General features: G+C 36.2%; 2 protein-coding genes across 3 annotated transcripts in view; one reads left to right on the forward strand and one right to left on the reverse strand.

The window, feature by feature from the left end:
* LOC115449466 (pollen-specific leucine-rich repeat extensin-like protein 2) overlaps positions 1–15,426 on the forward strand; it is a 51,227-nt gene extending 35,801 nt beyond the window's left edge. The window contains exons 7-11 of one of the 2 annotated variants that reach the window (XM_030177299.1): positions 5,117–5,284; positions 8,662–8,727; positions 9,984–10,136; positions 11,155–11,380; positions 14,790–15,426. In XM_030177299.1, the coding sequence (XP_030033159.1) occupies positions 5,117–5,284; positions 8,662–8,727; positions 9,984–10,136; positions 11,155–11,380; positions 14,790–14,875 (699 nt within the window). In that variant the 3' untranslated portion in view covers positions 14,876–15,426. The remainder of the gene's footprint in view (positions 1–5,116; positions 5,285–8,661; positions 8,728–9,983; positions 10,137–11,154; positions 11,381–14,789) is intronic. The other variant, XM_030177300.1, reaches the window with a different exon arrangement.
* Positions 517–1,656, reverse strand: LOC115449467. The gene has a single exon (XM_030177302.2). It carries the CDS (start codon positions 1,590–1,592, stop codon positions 1,188–1,190), a length of 405 nt encoding a protein of 134 aa, XP_030033162.1. The 5' UTR covers positions 1,593–1,656; the 3' UTR covers positions 517–1,187.
* Positions 15,427–16,972: the final 1,546 nt, after the last annotated feature.

Below are 16,972 nucleotides of genomic sequence, written 5' to 3' on the forward strand. Positions count from 1 at the left end.
CTTGAGTATAAAAGCAATCTGCTGTCAACGAACTTTGAGTCTATAACATTTTGTGTCATAATGATTAAAATAGATTCGTCGTGCTTTAATTATTTTTTTGCAGAGTGATTGGCCGGTGAACATGCCGTATACGGGTCGCAGTGGCCAACTCAAGTTTCGGTTTAAATGCTCGCAAGTTGCGAGTGGGCCACGCGAAACCGATCAAGCCTACTGCATTTTAAACTTGCATAAATTATGTTTCATTGTTCCCATTACAACATGACAGGGTCTAATTACTGTAATATTGTCTAAATGTGAGCGCGTTCGTGCATACACGCAACACTTTTGTACTCCTATATGAGGTGTAATTATTTAATTACAACAATCGTGTTTCGAGTTACAATAACTATTTCTGGGAACGTGAACTGTTTCCTATTTTTCTGATACCGTTAATTAAATATATAAAATGATAAATCTGGGTAATGGTTCTACTACGTGGTAATTTATTAAAATGATTATTATAATATCTAGCACGTGTCTTTGTTTATAGTTTAGGTATAATGTTTCTTTGAGGTATCATTATGTTGTCCATGGCCATATAATGACCCGATGTTGAATCTGAAGATTAATTTAATATAAATTATGTAAGAACATATTGTTGAAACGTATAACCTTATTCATGGAGTACTAATATTAGATTTATCCGATAAATAATTACCTACCTATGCACAAAAACAACATAAAAATTCGAGGTTTACATGGTCACTTTACTGTATTATTGGGCAATTATTATAAGAAACTTTTTATAATAATTAAGGCGTATTATTGATCGCTTTTCTTACAAAATAACACTAAAAATAATCTTAAAACACGTTATGTTTTTAAAAGTATATTATAATTCTATGCTTTCCTAAAACTAAATACAATTATATCACTTGCAAAATATTTTAATATTATTCGGTACTCTGTTAATCGTTGCATTCAGACCGTTTAGGTAACGGCATAAGTAGAGCGTTCGATCACAGCCACTTCGTATAAATAACATTACATTTAAAAACAGTCTGTTGATGGCGCGCGCATATCCACGGGAGATGCGCTCGTAGCGGCTGCACGCATCGCACGGGTAGAGTAGCGCTTGCGCAGCCTTGACATTTGGTACGGCTTGCGGCGGTGGCCGCGGTGTACCGCGACTCATCCAGCTGCGGCCACTAGCCCCAGCGACGCAAACGGTTATAATTGGGCACGGGGAGGTACGGATATCTCGCTGGCACCCTCACGTTTTCCAGGTTGTAGCCGCGCCTCTGTCGCACCAGTTCTTTGCTCATCTCACTGTCCACTTTTCTCTTAGCCGGTCTCACTATTCTCACCATGTTTGATTCCACTATCACATTGTCGGCGGCGACCGCTTCGTCCGGGCTAAACCTGGTGACTAATTTCGCTCTGTTCTTCTGTGATGCCAAGTATTCGTCGGTGAGCACGAATTCATGCAGCTTGGGCACCTGGTTGTAGCTGGTGGAGTCTATTTCTCTCTGGTACCCGACGCGGTCGCCCAGGCCAGCGAGCCCGGGTGCCGTTAGCGCAAACGCGAGCGCGAGGTATAAGTACGCGTGCATGATGCGATGTGTTCCGAGTGTTTGAGCCGCGCGCGTCGACCACACATTTTTATATATGCGAGAGATCGATACCATTCGTGCCCAATAATAATTCGAGTACACACTTTTTGTGATTGTCGAGATGGAGATGCTCTTGAACTTAGTTTTGTATCACAGTGATAAAATGGCTCGAGCTACGATATCTGCTAAGGCGTAAGGATCTCACGACGTACTGCAATTATTTTAATTATTTCATGAACCTACGAGTATGTCTACGAATACTCATGAACCTTGTACTACTTACATTAGCCGACATTCTTTAACGTAACTCTCGACTTTACAAGGTGGGCCTGGACTAATTGCTTATCTTGTGTCCACTCATATATGTATTTTTATTAAAACAGATGGCCAATCAGGAATCAAATAACTTGATGGTTATCATAAGTACCCATTATGTCGGGAAAAATCTTTGCCGAACTTAAAGATCGAAATGGCGGTGGACAGAAATATGTTAGGTTCCGAAAATTTTACTGATAATAAAAGGAAATAGAACAGTAAAGTTATAAGGCTGTCTTGTGGGAGACTGTGGCACTGTTCGGGATTGCTAATACGCCTTGTCTGCAACAATTCTGTCTATCTTATGAATGCATGTGTTTGTTTCATCCTAATCATCAGTAGGAATTACTTTTTCCTAATATGGCTTTAAAGGGTATAAATATTTTATCCCTTTTATTATACAAAAAAGTGTATCAGGTTATGAGGTCTCTATAAACAGCGTGATTTTAATTGACCTTTCTTGTAACAAAGCTTTTACTGAGTACTTAGATTTCATGCAAAGGCCGTGAACATGAGAAGTACCTAGATCATATTTTTGTTTTCATTACAAGCTTTATAATAATATTCATTATTCAATTATATACGTAGTTTATAATTGTGGTATGATAATTCTTACTATGCAGCTCTACATTGTATTGTTTTTTAATTTATATTCTTGTCCTATAATATAGTAGCATCATCTTCATAAATTTAAGTCTTATTGTTTTATTATACAAAGTGTTTTCATGTTAAGGTAACTGTATACACTAATTACAATCAATTAAGATTACTTCAGTAAAGTTTTCTCCCTATATGAGAAAATGTTTTCATAAGTTTGCCATATTGAATTACTGCGATTTTGATGAGAAGTAATATTTAACGTGTATTCGCATTTATGAACTTAACTCAACAGTAAACCATGATTGGTTCAAGGGTGTCATATAAGTGTATTACTACAGATTAATATAAATCGTAAACAAAGGTGCTTTTTTGTATTTAATATGATTTGTTTTTAAGAAATTAAGTATACACAGTCTCCTATGTTTTAGCTCGAGCATCGGTTATTCAAATTAAATCATTATTCAGAGTGATAGAAAGCTCGTTCCGGAACTAATGAATATTAAAGGCCAAGAAATTGTGTAAACATAGGAAGCCGGTTAATCTTCCAATGTCATTCGACGAATATACTACATAATATTATAACCAATTAACTAAATAGCTGTGGCTTTCGTAGTGCGGTTTGAAAAAAATAGTATAGGTACAGACTTATCTTAGGCAATATTATTTTTTCGGTATAATTTAAACAAATATCGAATCGTTTGAATGAAAGTGGATAGACAGCTTCCTGCGCTTCATCTCCATAATATAAAGATGTTGCTCGATAAGTATGTTAATTTAATGTTACATTCACGCTGTGTTTATCAAAAAAGAAATAATACTATATACTGCGCGGTTTTTTAAAATAAAACTTTTTCTAAAAAATGTTACTAAGCCTTACTAAATTGCAAGTACATTTTTTTATATGTATGTGTGGTAATGAAGATCCGTAATAATGTATTTAGGATGTGCTCGTCATAATACGCGAAGATTTTTTTAATTGACCGGAATTACACTAATGTTATATACAAATAATACGTGAATGTATGTACTTACATAAATTAATATTGGAACGAACCAAGGAAAAGTTATATCGAGGACTTGAAATGAACCGGTTTTCGTTGTTTTTACCCCGCGTCCAGGTTCGGCAAGTGATTATAATGTACTTGATAGCAACCCAAGTAAAACTTTAAGTCCAAATATAATGACAACGAGTGAGGATTTTTGTCGCTCGATGGGTCAGGATTATGTCCTTCCACTAAATTTATTACTCGGTTGATCTAAGAACTACGTTTCTGAACGATCTACTATGACAGATTTTTCACTATGCCATATAGACAGTGCATTTTTTAACAAATTAGCAGATGTTAGGATAGCTTTTAGTCATAATGTATTTTTGGTGATGTGACGCGACGCATAGTATTTATTCAAGGGCGGATGGACAAAGAGAAGATCGTTACTTCAGTCACTTCTTCCGTGTTATTGTTTTATTCCGCTCTAACATCGCCAGAATATTAATATTCGAATAGCTAATCCAACATTCAATAGTCAATACCATTCTTTGTTTACTTATTAATAAACAAGACGGGTTTTTGTTATATTTTTTATAACCCCTGACGTCTCTATTCAATGGAGCGGTGCGATACCGGTTCAGAGGTCATAATAGTGTTTTGGTGATGGAGCCCGATGTCTTTTCTAATGTTTACGCGCCCCAAGGTCGGCGTGACTAAGTAACCACATTTTAGAATGTATCGAAACGCACAGGTTGAGTTGAAGTCGGTGTACTTGTATCGGTTGAGTCGAGATACATTGAGGAGCCGAATCGAGTAGTGTCGAATGTTGACGGGCCGACATGACGCGACCGCGACGGGGCGTGACACGAGAGTTCGTCGGCTTTGTTTGGCGGTAGGCGCAGGCCGCTGAGGCTCCGGATGGTGTCGCAGCCGCGGCAGCGTCCTGTTGTATCGGCGGTCATTGCTTCCTGATCACTGGTGGTTAATATTTATCTGGCGCGGCGCGTCACCGGCAGCGCTGAGAAGTTCTCGGTGCGCTTGCGCAACATACGCGACTGCAATATTCATGACGGTCACGATGGAGTTGTTTTGATTATCCTTTGTTCTGTAGCAATTTGATAATACAGATTACAATGCTTTTTTAGTTAATTTAAATTGAAAGCTTTTTTATTTCTATGTTCAAGCACCTATTTGTTGAGTAGTAATATATATTCGTTTGTTTATTATTAATAAATTAACATAGAGCGGTTTTATGAATGAGGCGGATGCACTATTTATAAGCCTTATTTTGAATGATAATGAGAGAGTTAATTGTGACGTTATGATATTTTTGGTTAAAGAAAACCTGTTGAACCGTATTTATGATTTGTTTTGAATCATTTGTAAAGCCAAAATTTCGTATGAGGTGTCGATTATACTGAATAAAATTTATTACAATTTCTCGTATGTGGTGTCACTTATATTTACAGATTTAGTGAACTAATTAATATTCCTTACAAAACTACTTAATATAAATATGGTTAGCAGTGATCGGGCATATGTATCAATTCCTAAGCATGACGAATTATTTTTCACGGGTTGGATCATAATTCGGTACTATAACGAGGGTTATTGTTGTAGATGCCATGGGACTCATCAGAGGAACAGATGGGTGGTCCCCGCGAGATGCGCATCCACGTGCAGCGCGTGATCGCGATCCCCGCGCCGCACAACATGCCACCGCCGGAATCGAACATGGGACCTTTCGCCCCGCCCCCGCCGCCGCCACAGAATCATGACCAAAACGAGGTAAACCCTATAAATAAAATGCAATATTTAAGGTATTATAAACTTCAGTAATGTATCTAATATTTCGTACCGACAATAATTATTTTATTTATGTATTTAAATATTTGCTTATAATATCTAAATAGTGACTTCTCTGATTGAGGTCACCCCTGCATAATAGCGGTGAGCTAACCGTATTTTTAGAATTTATTTGTGTCTATTCAAAATTTATAAGGTAACGGAAATATTGACCTACTAAAGGAATAAAAACAAAATCTACGATTAAATGACAAAATGTTTAATACTAAATCAATATAAAGTCACGTGTTTTACATTATAACATCAAAAAAACAATTTTTCCGAAACATGTCTGGCGGTCACTTGGGTGCCCAACATGGCTCGCAATATTATGTTTACATAAGGTTGTACACTATCGACATTAAAGTATTAATTTCCTTTTATAACGTATTGTAACACGATTTTTCTTCTAAAAATCAATAAAAAAAGTCTAAACAAAAAAAATTTGGCCGGGGTCTATAATAAAAATATTGAAAATAGAAATGGAATGGTATGGAAAGAAATATAACCCACTGAATAAAAAAATACATATTTGTCATTTTTTATTCAGTAAGTTATTTTTGTTCTACCTTGTATAATATTTGGAAACAATAAATCAGATGAATATTCGGATATTTATTTTTTGTATGAGAAACCTGAACACTTCACCCGAGCTCTGTAAAATTTTGTGAAAATATAACAATAAGAGGAAAAACAATAAAACTATTTTAATTCAATGTCGAACAGAGTATATTATGGCAATAACGATAACAATGCTATAGTACTTGAAATTTCTTGTATTTTAAGAATTTACTTCAAAGAAATAATATTGTCATGGCCATTGTCACGATGCAGAAAAAATAATAAGATATCATCGAACTTATCGCAGACATAATCTCGTTTCTAATCTTATTTAGATTTTTTTATAATAAACTAGCTTCCGCCCGCAGCTTCGCCCGCGTGGATTTCGGATTTCAAAAATGGAGAAGGTGCTCAATTTGTCGGGATGTTTTTTTAATTTATGGTGGTATGCAGGTGGTGGTGGTCCGATTGTCCGGTCAGGGTCTGATGATGGGATCCTGGTGAAATCGAAGGAACTTTTAACCATTAAGGTTGCACACGAAATGACGGAAGCTTAAAAAATGGAGTAACTTCTCCCGTTTTCCCAACATTTTCCATCACTGCTATGCTCCTATTAATTGTAGCGTGATGAAAAGTATACTATAACCAGCTCAGGAGTATGAAAAATAATTGTACCAAGTTAAGTTAAAATCCGTCGAGTAGTTTTTGTTTCTATAACGGTTATACAGACAGACAGACAAAAATTTTACTAATTGCATTTTTGGCATCAGTATCGATCCCTAATCACCCCCAGTTATTTTGGAAATATATTTCATGTACAGAATTGACCTCTCTACAGATTTATTATAAGTATAGATATGCAAAAGTAGCTCAAAAATTGTCAATAACGAAAACATGCATTTTAAAGTAAAACAAAAGAAATAATATCGTGAAGCCAACCAAATAACTAATGATATATTGAATTTTGTGACTGTTCAATTTAGTCGGGTCCGCGATATCACTTTTGTTGAGTTTCAGAACGCGACATTACATTACATTATTATATTCTGTGCTCCAACGCACACTGCTTTGATGTTAGGAACACACCTACATTGCTTAGACAACAGTGAACTTTATACAATAGCAATAAAGCTCAAATTGACTCTACGTATTAGTTAGAAAACGTTTGTATGGGAAATAGAAAAATGCTGTTTTGAGGATTTTCCCGGCAATTATTCGAATTTTTCTCACCTTTTAAACCTTCCCTAGACCTCCACGAATAATTCAAGACCAAGATAAGATAAATCCGTTCAGCCGTTCTCGAGTTTTAGCGAGACTAACGAACAGCAATTCATTTTTATATATATAGATTATTCAGAAATCTTTGCCATCCGTGACTGACTCGCGCGTTGCCAAGTATGAACCGAATTGGGCAAAGCCGTTTGCTCGAGGGAGGGGGGGGGGGGTGTATGTCTTAACTTAACATCTATAGTGGAACTTGCTTTAGGAAAAATATTTAAGTCCATTATAGTGAATATAATATAAATGATGATTTTAAATAATGTTATCACGTTGAAAGATTCGCTACGGTAATATAAAAACAACAAAGCGCTTGGCAAAGTATCGAAAAACTGAAGAGTACACAAAAACATTATATCAGTGAGCAATTTACAAGTTTGTAACGAACGCAAATTACTGAACGTCGAATACGGAAAACCAACGCATTATTTTATAATGGCGCCCATAAACTGTGAATGATCATTGACGGCCAAAGAGCAATATATTCATATAGAGTTTATTGTATTATATAATTAACATATGTATAGTCCGACCAAGAAAACAAAAATTCTTACCATATTGTGGTAAACTTTAAACTAATTTCTTGTACTGACAACTTTAACATTAAAACGAAAAAGGTAAACTGGTACCCCCAAAACATGTTTTTTTTTCCTGGTCAGCCTATGTAATATTAAATTTATCTCGTGAGTATATATTATTCCAATTCGTTAAAATATCGTATCGTATTCAGGGAAGGAAAAACTAAATGTAAACAAATACTTATTCACTCTTTTAATTATTGCTATTGTATTTTGTCATTGTCAAGTCTTAACAAATATATAATTTTAAAGGTTAAAAAGGTAAATAGGTTTGTTTCGAATTGTTTTTTCCTTCCCTGAAAATAGTTAACGAGAGGCCATTGTTCTAAATATAATAATAATAATACTTAATTTATTTATTTGGAACAAACACATTACCATAACATAGAGTACAATTGTATGTTGCTAACTACAGTAGTTAGAGGGATAACTGTGTCGCAGTTAGCAGCACCCACCTCCAGACATGAACATAGTTACAAGGGTTTTAAAGTAAAAAAAAAGGAATATAAAAATAAAATGCGGGTATGCATGCACGTATGAATGTGTGACTGTCTGTATGTGTGTGTGTGTGTGTACGTATTCAGAGCGCATTTAACAAAGTCTAACAAAAGTAAATAAGAATTAACCTTCTGATTTTTGTTAGGTACATCATAAAGCGATGAAGTTATTTTGTTTTGTTTGTAATTAAATATTTAATGATAACTGTATATTACTGTTTATTGCATAACTAATTTCAAAAACAAAGATATACTTGAATAATGGCGCTAACAAATCACAAAAGCTAATTTAGTTTTACCCTTCTACTGAGAATGTTTAAGCGTTTTGAAGAAATTGTGAAAAAGGTGTAAACAAGGACAGAATAATATCGATCGTCAACTAACCTGATTGATTTATTTCTTTCAGCAACCCACCATCCTGCATCAGTTCGTGCCCCAGACTGCTCCCACCCAGGAATTGGACCAACAGGAAGTGAGAATAAGCTTTTTAACAATTATACCTTTTCTTAAAGATTACAAAAAAGCAATTTGGCTAAGTAAAAGTACTGCAGTGCGGGTAAAAATTTTAATGAACTGAATCTAAATGCCGTTAATTGTGGTCCTGATTTCCCAAATAATTAGATATGGGTTGGATGTACTGATATTTAATAAGTCGCTGTTATAGAATGTTATTTGGGTAGCCTTTTACGACTTTTTGTAAAATCATTATTGTTAAGCATCGCGCTGTGACCGTTCCACGGTAAAAGCCATTTAAGTGATCGCAGAGTGATATGAACTTAATGGATAAGTCGAAATGCAACGTCGAGGCTTCGTATCAAATAGTGCACTAATGACTTTCGCAACTTCAATAACTGGAGGCTCTGACTTTCTTCGGGAGAAGTAAACTTTAGAAAATACTTCGTCGACGTTTCAAGTTTGGCTATTGTTTATATTGATTTCAAATTAGTTGCTTTTTATTGCTAGACGAATTGGTGAAAGTAGTAAAAAGTTAACGTTATCGAATAACATCGTCTCTTGGTCTGGTTTAAATAAATATCGAGTTAGAATGTATTTATTACATATTTATTTTTGAATACTCATTTCAAGAATTTGTATTCAATATTATTCACATAGTTTCGTTAATAATACCTAGACTCAGTTACAGACATAATATAGAACTAGTTGTCATTATAATCATCATGAAGTTATAGGAAACTGTTAAGTCTCGATATGATCCTACATTTAAATGTTACATCAAGATTACATTTATTGTTTTGAAAGAGTAAAACAATTTGTTAAAATAATAATCAAATTATTGTATAGTGTGTAGTTGTATTGCACGTCCGGTACAATAGCGCTCTGAGGTCCTGGGTTCGAATCCCGGGTCGGGCAAAGTGATATTTGGGTTTTTCTGCTCAGTATCAGCCCGGAGTCTGGAATTTGTGCCCGATATGGCGATAGGCTCGCCCCCTATCACATCATGGGACGGAACATACTTGGCGAAAAGTGGGTGCCCTAGTTGCGCCTCTGCATACCCCTTCGGGGATAAAATGCGTGATGTTATGTATGTTATGTAATAATCAAATTAGCTCTGTATTATATACTGTCTCACTGTTGGTTACGGGGTTCTTATATTAAGTACAGCTACGGTTTAGACCTTTGCGGAGTTCAAAATTATTTATAATTATCAGTTCCATGTAACTTTCTGCGTAGTTTTGCAGTTTTAATTTATGTTTACTTATTTTATAGCAGGAGCAGAAGATGCCAATGAACGGTGGGTCCGTCCAGATGAATTTACCGTGGGGTCTCACTCCTGATGACTTGCAAGCGATCCACCGCACAGCACAGGACGCTATGCAGAGACACGACCAACAACAACAGATCGATAATGACATGCAAGAGGTATGTATGCTGTATAATTTTAATTGATTCATTGTGGCCCAGGTTGTCGCTTTACGTTTATTATAATATTATTAGGATTTCTTATAAGAAATAATTCAAAAGTAACCTTTTGTAGTGATTCAAATGATGAGCAACATTCTTGAAGCTGTTGAATTATCTAACACGCCAAATATAGAATAAAAAATCCTTATTGCACTAGTAATTGTCTAGCGGTAATTAAAACAAACACGAATATGTGTTACGTAGAGCTCATAAAAGTCGTAGTTAATCCCATTTGTCATACAAAGATGGTGGACTCGAATGCAAATTTTGGTTTTGATCTACATAATAACTGCGTGATCGGATCATTATTTTTATTGTAAGGAAGAAAAATACAGACGTGTTATGTAAATATGTATGATCATATAAGTAAACATTGTAGAGCGTTAATGTGTTTAACATGCAAGAACATTATTGCATATTTTTACTTTATGTATATCATATAGGGGTGAATAATAAAACAGTCCTTCAACGAAAGGCATGTTCACATGTGTTAAATAATATAATTTATAGAACTAATTAGAACTATTTCTTTAGTTGGAGCATTTCCTTTGATCAGTTAATATATTTAAATAGTATAGAAAAGTAGAAGGGGAAATGCAAAACCTACGTCGCTCCTTTAACTATGCATATTTATTTTAGACATTATTTATTACATCTGCAGTACTTGTGACGATTATTAATAAACGAGTATAAAGACGGTCACAGTTCAGTGACTGCGTATCGTTAATTTAAAATTTTTATATGATATCAAAACAACATAATAATGTTACAATTATAAACAATTTTCAAAAAAAATTATCACTATTAAAATAAAATATGTCTTATGTAGGTATGAGGCTTATTAACATTTCTAAACAATATATTTTTTTGGTGATAAATTCTTTGGGTGCTGAGAGATTGACACACCACATTGGTGTTCATAGTAACATATTATATTATTCTTCTATAGATTAATAGGAATTTATATTGAAATGAGTTTCAGATGAAGACCATAGTAAACACATTAGCGGCAGCGGCTGAAGCCGAAGCCGAGGCCGAGGCTCGTGCGCAGGCTGAGGAACAACAGCGCCAGGAAGAAGAGCAGAGGAGGCAGGGAGAGGTCCGCGCCATTCCCTTGATGGAAGCGCCTGCGCAATCGCCTCGTGCACCGCGCACACTTCTGTTGCCCCAGGACCCTCAGGATGTGGACGAGAGGCCACACTGTGAGTCATATAATAATATATTTTATATATTATTTTATTAAGTGTGCTTTCTTAAAATTAATTGGTTACATTTTTTTTCCAAAATATATACAATGTCATAGTTATGTACTTACGTAAGTACCGATACATTTGTAAAATGATATCATTTTAAAAATATAGTGTGTATGCATCTCGGTGCAGACGACCGTACGTCCAGAGGACTGTTCACGCATGATTCACCTGTTGAATTCCGTAATGTTTCTGCACTATGGCGCATGTTATAAGAGCTGGAAAGGCTGCATGCGATTTATGTGTATAACTTACGTATTTCCGATGCCATTACATAATTCAAAAGCCGTTAGTTTCAATGGTTATAGCACAATGTCGTAATAAAAATGTACATCGTGTAAATTTTTATTGTTGTTATGTTTTTCAGGGTAGCATGCGACATTCTAGACTAGGGTAGTTAATCTAGTCCACCTACGCCGAATTTTTCGTAGGGCGCGCAGGAGGTTTAACAGGCTTAAAAAGCGTTGTGTCACAGGTGACACTTTTACATCTGCTTTTAATGAACTTAAAATTGCCAGGTCGCACTATAGAGCAGCAGTACAAAAATCGAAAGGTAATTTATTGCGTAAAATCGCCGCGCGGTTAGATAAGGAGGGCCCTTGGTCTCCTTTATACCAAGAGTTTAAAGCAAATAGACCAATTAATTTATCTTACATCGATAATATTAAATTTAATAATAGCTATACGACTGGTATTGAGGAGACTACGGAAGCACTGTTGCATTCACTTATACCCGATGATATTATTAATGACAACAATTATCACAACCAAATTAGAATGTGGGCCGCGGAATTGCCAAACTCTCCAGTCTCAAACCTTGCGACATTAGATGAATTTATTGCCATTGTTGCATCTCTGCCGTTAAACAAAGCCTCCGGCGAGAGATAAAGTGTCTAACAAGATGATTAAAGAAGCGTGTAAATCAGCCGGAGATTCGTTACTATCTGTCTTTAACCGATGTATTGCTGAAGGTATATTTCCGCGAATATGGCGCTCCGGTTTCATTCGAATAATACCTAAAAGTGGCGACAAGGCTCCCGATGATCCCAAGTCATATAGACCTATTACGTTGTTACCATCTTTAGGTAAACTTCTAGAACGCCTCATTGTCCCTCGTCTGCTACCTGGCGGACCAGTATTTCACAAAAATCAATTCGGATTTACCATAGGTAGGTCGACTACAGACGCGGCAATATCGGTTAGAAGAACAGTAAGTATATCGGAACATAAATATGTACTCGGTATCTTCTTAGACATCTCCGGTGCCTTCGACAATGCTTGGTGGCCTATGATACTTCTTAAGTTAAAAATACGAGGCTGCTATAGGAATATATATTCCCTAATTTACTCATACTTCTCGTACGGAACATCCAAACTGAAACTCGGCCACCATGCCGTGTCGAAGTCGCTGAGTATGGGATGTCCACAAGGCTCAGTTGTAGGTCCTTATTTATGGAATTTGAGCTTCGATGATTTTCTTTCAATTCCCTTACCTGTAGGATGCACTTTAACCGGATATGCGGATGACGGCCTCTTACTAATAGAATCTAATAGTAGATCGGGGCTTGAAAGTTTGGCGGATACGTGTTTACAATTAATATCTGAATGGAGTGAAAGAAATCGCCTTACATTCGCACCTCACAAAACGTTCCAACTGCTTTTAAAAGGTATATTAAAATCACCGCTGCGAATAAAATTTAATAATATTGTTGTAAAAAGGAAAGAATCGGTTTGTTATTTAGGTTTGATTTTAGAACGAAATTTTTCCTTTCTAGAGCATATAAAAAATGTCGGGGAAAAATCAAAACGTAACTTTTACGCCTTGACAAGGATATCGACCTCTACGTGGGGACTGTCTTTCACTACGCTCAAAATCATCTATGGAGCGACTTACTTAGCTTGCATTACATACGGATCACCTGTATGGGCCTATAGGGCAACTATCGGTGCTGTGCGCAGGAAACTGCTCCAGAGTCAACGATTGGCGTTGATATTCTTGTGCAAGGCGTATAGAACTGTTAGTACAGAAGCTTTGCCTGTCCTCGCGGGTGTACTTCCTGTCGATTTGGAGGTACAGCGTCGCGCCGCTATGTATTACTCAACCAGAGAGGATATGGATAAAAGTTTCTTACGTCTCGCGAGCTCTTAAGAATCGATAGACTATTTAAAACGCACACTGATGTACACAACGAGTTATTAAATGAATGGCAATGTAGGTGGGACTCGTCTTCGAAAGAGCGTCATTTATATAAATACTTTCCGTACGTTCGCGATCGCCTAATTAAAACTTGGCTAGAAATAGATTACTGTGTATCGCAATTTCTTACCGGCCATGGTAATTTTAAGGGTAAACTGTTCTCATTTAGGCTGGTTGATTCTCCTGCGTGCCCATGCTCTACACCTGGTTACGAGGTTGAACAATCTGCTCATGACGTACTTTGGGAGTGTGGTCTCTGGCATGAAGAGCGCACCATCATGTTAAACAGTATGCAAATAACATCTGGGGTTGTATACTACATGGACCTTGTTGAGACTAGACGGAATTTCCGTGCTTTCCGGCGTTTTTGCCATGCCTATTGTAATCAAATCTAACAGCTCATGTGATAGGACCCTTTCATTTAATTTTATCCGTGGTGCTTTATAACTAGCTTATCTAGTTGTAAACGTCCCTATCCTTGAGGTTAAATCGCCTCCTTACATCATGATTTTGTCACCCGCATTGCTCTGGAGGGAAGTGGACAATTAATATTTCCAACTCCTCCCTATTTTTTCTATTTGATTAATTTCGTTGCGGGATAATGACATATTAGTTTTCCCTGAGACTCGCCGAGCTTCACTGCTCGGTGTCACAAAATGCGTGCCACTGCTGATCCTGGCTTACAGGAGTTGTAGTGGTGGGTGTGAGGGCGGGAAAGTCTCTAGGGTAGTTTATCGTTTATTTTGAAAAATCTTTGAAGGTTATTCAGCGACAAAGTGCAAAATCTAACGACACTTTATATTAAAGCCGCAGATACGAGACGAATATGATTAATAGCACGATATCCTTTAACAAAGATGCGAAGATGCGGTTTTTTCATAATTTTTATTTCCACCAGTTCTAAGATTATAAAATAGAGTGGATATTGGGAAGATTGTCTTACAAAAATTTTGCGTTCATACGATGATTACTCGATCTATCGTGAAATAGCAAAACATCAATGTAAATTACTTGCTATTGTTTCCATATCGTGATTTCTACGTCGTTAATGCGCACGTTGGCATATTTTCAGTAAAAATGTTATTTTTGTATTAATATCTAAGGATACTGTGACCAGTCCGGTCTATAAATAAGTATACTGTTAAATGTCTTTGATTTCCACAGACATGCAGCCGCGTTCGGTGCGAAGCGTAGACGCCATGCTGCAACCTGAGAAGCGCGTCAAACGCTGCGCCTGCAGCTGCGCCTAGACGCAGCGCGCGTACTCTGTGCCGCGGCGGCATAATACGAGAGTCGCACTTCCAAACCTTTCGTCGCACTTTCCGTCCAACCCCTATCCGATGTGTAACAACACCCATTGGACACTGTAACGACTTTCCTTCTTAACTTTTGTAAATAAAGTTGTTACTCCTTCAGCTTTGAATGGTCGTTTTTAATTACCTATCGCAGTGAGGTATGGGGTATTATTATTTATACATTTTATGTTTTATCTTGAGCAATTTGTTTTATTTGCAAAATAAAATAAATAAAATTTAATAATAAGTATTAATCTACGTTAAAATAGGTACAATGTAGTCGAGGTTAACAGGAGGTGATAGTTTCACAAACGAGTAATTTACTTCATAAATGCTATTCCGAGTATTATCATTTGGTTAAGTAATTGACTTTCTTTTAAAGGACAATGTATTGTTAATTCATAGAGCTACATCATAGGTTTTAATTGATAAAGAGATACCTAAATTATATGAAATAATTTTCAAAATTATTATTGTGATCCTTAATTAAATTTTTATTAGTTTTAGATTGTGTTTTTTTTATCCCACGTTTGCGATGTATACATATTATAATTATTTTTATGGGCGGGGACGAATATACGTGAAATGGGTTCATCATAGGGACTTCCGTTCGACTTTGGCGTGGCTCGGAGGCGTAGTTGTATTGCGGTACGACTGTCGTGTTAAGGTTGTGGGTTCGATCACCGGGTCGGGTTTTGAGTTTTTCTTCATCAGGTCATGGGACGGAATTATGTATAATTTCACCAACTTTACATAAACGTTTCAGTAGAACATGTCTTTCTGGTTGAACAGTAGACAAAGCACATGGGGCATCCACCCGATTTGATTAAACCCTTGTTTTATTAATACTACATCGTTCGTAAACAAATATTTCTAAGTAAGTTACGACTATTAAGCATATACATTTGAATTTCTCATTTATTCCTTATAATTTTAGTCATAAATTGGTTTACGACGTGCACGATGCAAACCGCATGATTGTTGGTACATGTTCAAATTACAATGGTAGTGAGTGAGTAATGTTGACAAGCTACTAGTCATACTGCTATGACTAGTGCTACGGCTTATTAAATTAAAGTGGTACATAAGGAAATCATTAAACAAATATATGTTCACGTCATTTACTTTTAGAATTGATAAAACAAATATATTTTACTGGTGGTAGGTCGCTCATATGTGAGACTCCGCTTGGGTAGGTACCATCGCAATGTTTATTTCTGCCGCCAAGCAGGAGTGTGTAGTCACTGTTGTGTTCCGGTTTGAAGGACATTGTAGTGGACACTGACTAGTGTAACTACTGGACATAATGAGGCTTAACATCTCATGTCTCAGGAAGGCGAGCGTAGTGTAATACCAAACAATACTTTGTAATTCAAGGTGTTTCTTCTGTTTATGGGCGGCCGTATCGCTTACCATCAGACGATCAGCAAGTTCGTCTGGTCATTCAAAGCAATAAATAAAAATAAAAAAAATATAAACGAATGTTCAGTCGAAAGTATTGAAGAAAATGTGACAGGTACTACTTATATCAAGTTACAATTTATTTGAATCAAAATAGAAAAAGGATTTTAAATCAGAATTTTGAATTAGATACTTTACAAGAGTTTTGAAGAAAGTATTTTCGTTTAGGTTTGACGACTGGCCGTCTGCTTGACGTCAAAACTCACCAAAATATTTATCTAGACAAATTGTTTATCGCAAAGATTTAAAAACCCAATAATATTTAATTATTATTATCGTTTCCTCATATGTAGGCACTAGGCTCGGACTAAGTATGGACTTTGAAACCCTAATACGATCTAAGTCGGTCAACACTTTGTCTGGGTTTTCTATAATGAGTTGTTCTATAATGTTTGACGTCAGACATGACCAATCAAACTAGACCTATTCGTTTCTGCAACACGCGTTAAGAGTGTTGCTCATTCTGGGCCTTATTAAACTAAGTAACGGCAGGTGGAGGTGTAGAACGGTAGATAGGTACTTAACAAATTACCTTAACATATTATGTTTATAATAATATTCGCCCTGTATTATATATTGTCCCACTGCTGG

The sequence above is a fragment of the Manduca sexta genome, chromosome 15 (genome assembly GCF_014839805.1).
Source record: "Manduca sexta isolate Smith_Timp_Sample1 chromosome 15, JHU_Msex_v1.0, whole genome shotgun sequence".
Classification (NCBI taxonomy): Eukaryota; Metazoa; Arthropoda; class Insecta; order Lepidoptera; family Sphingidae; genus Manduca; species Manduca sexta.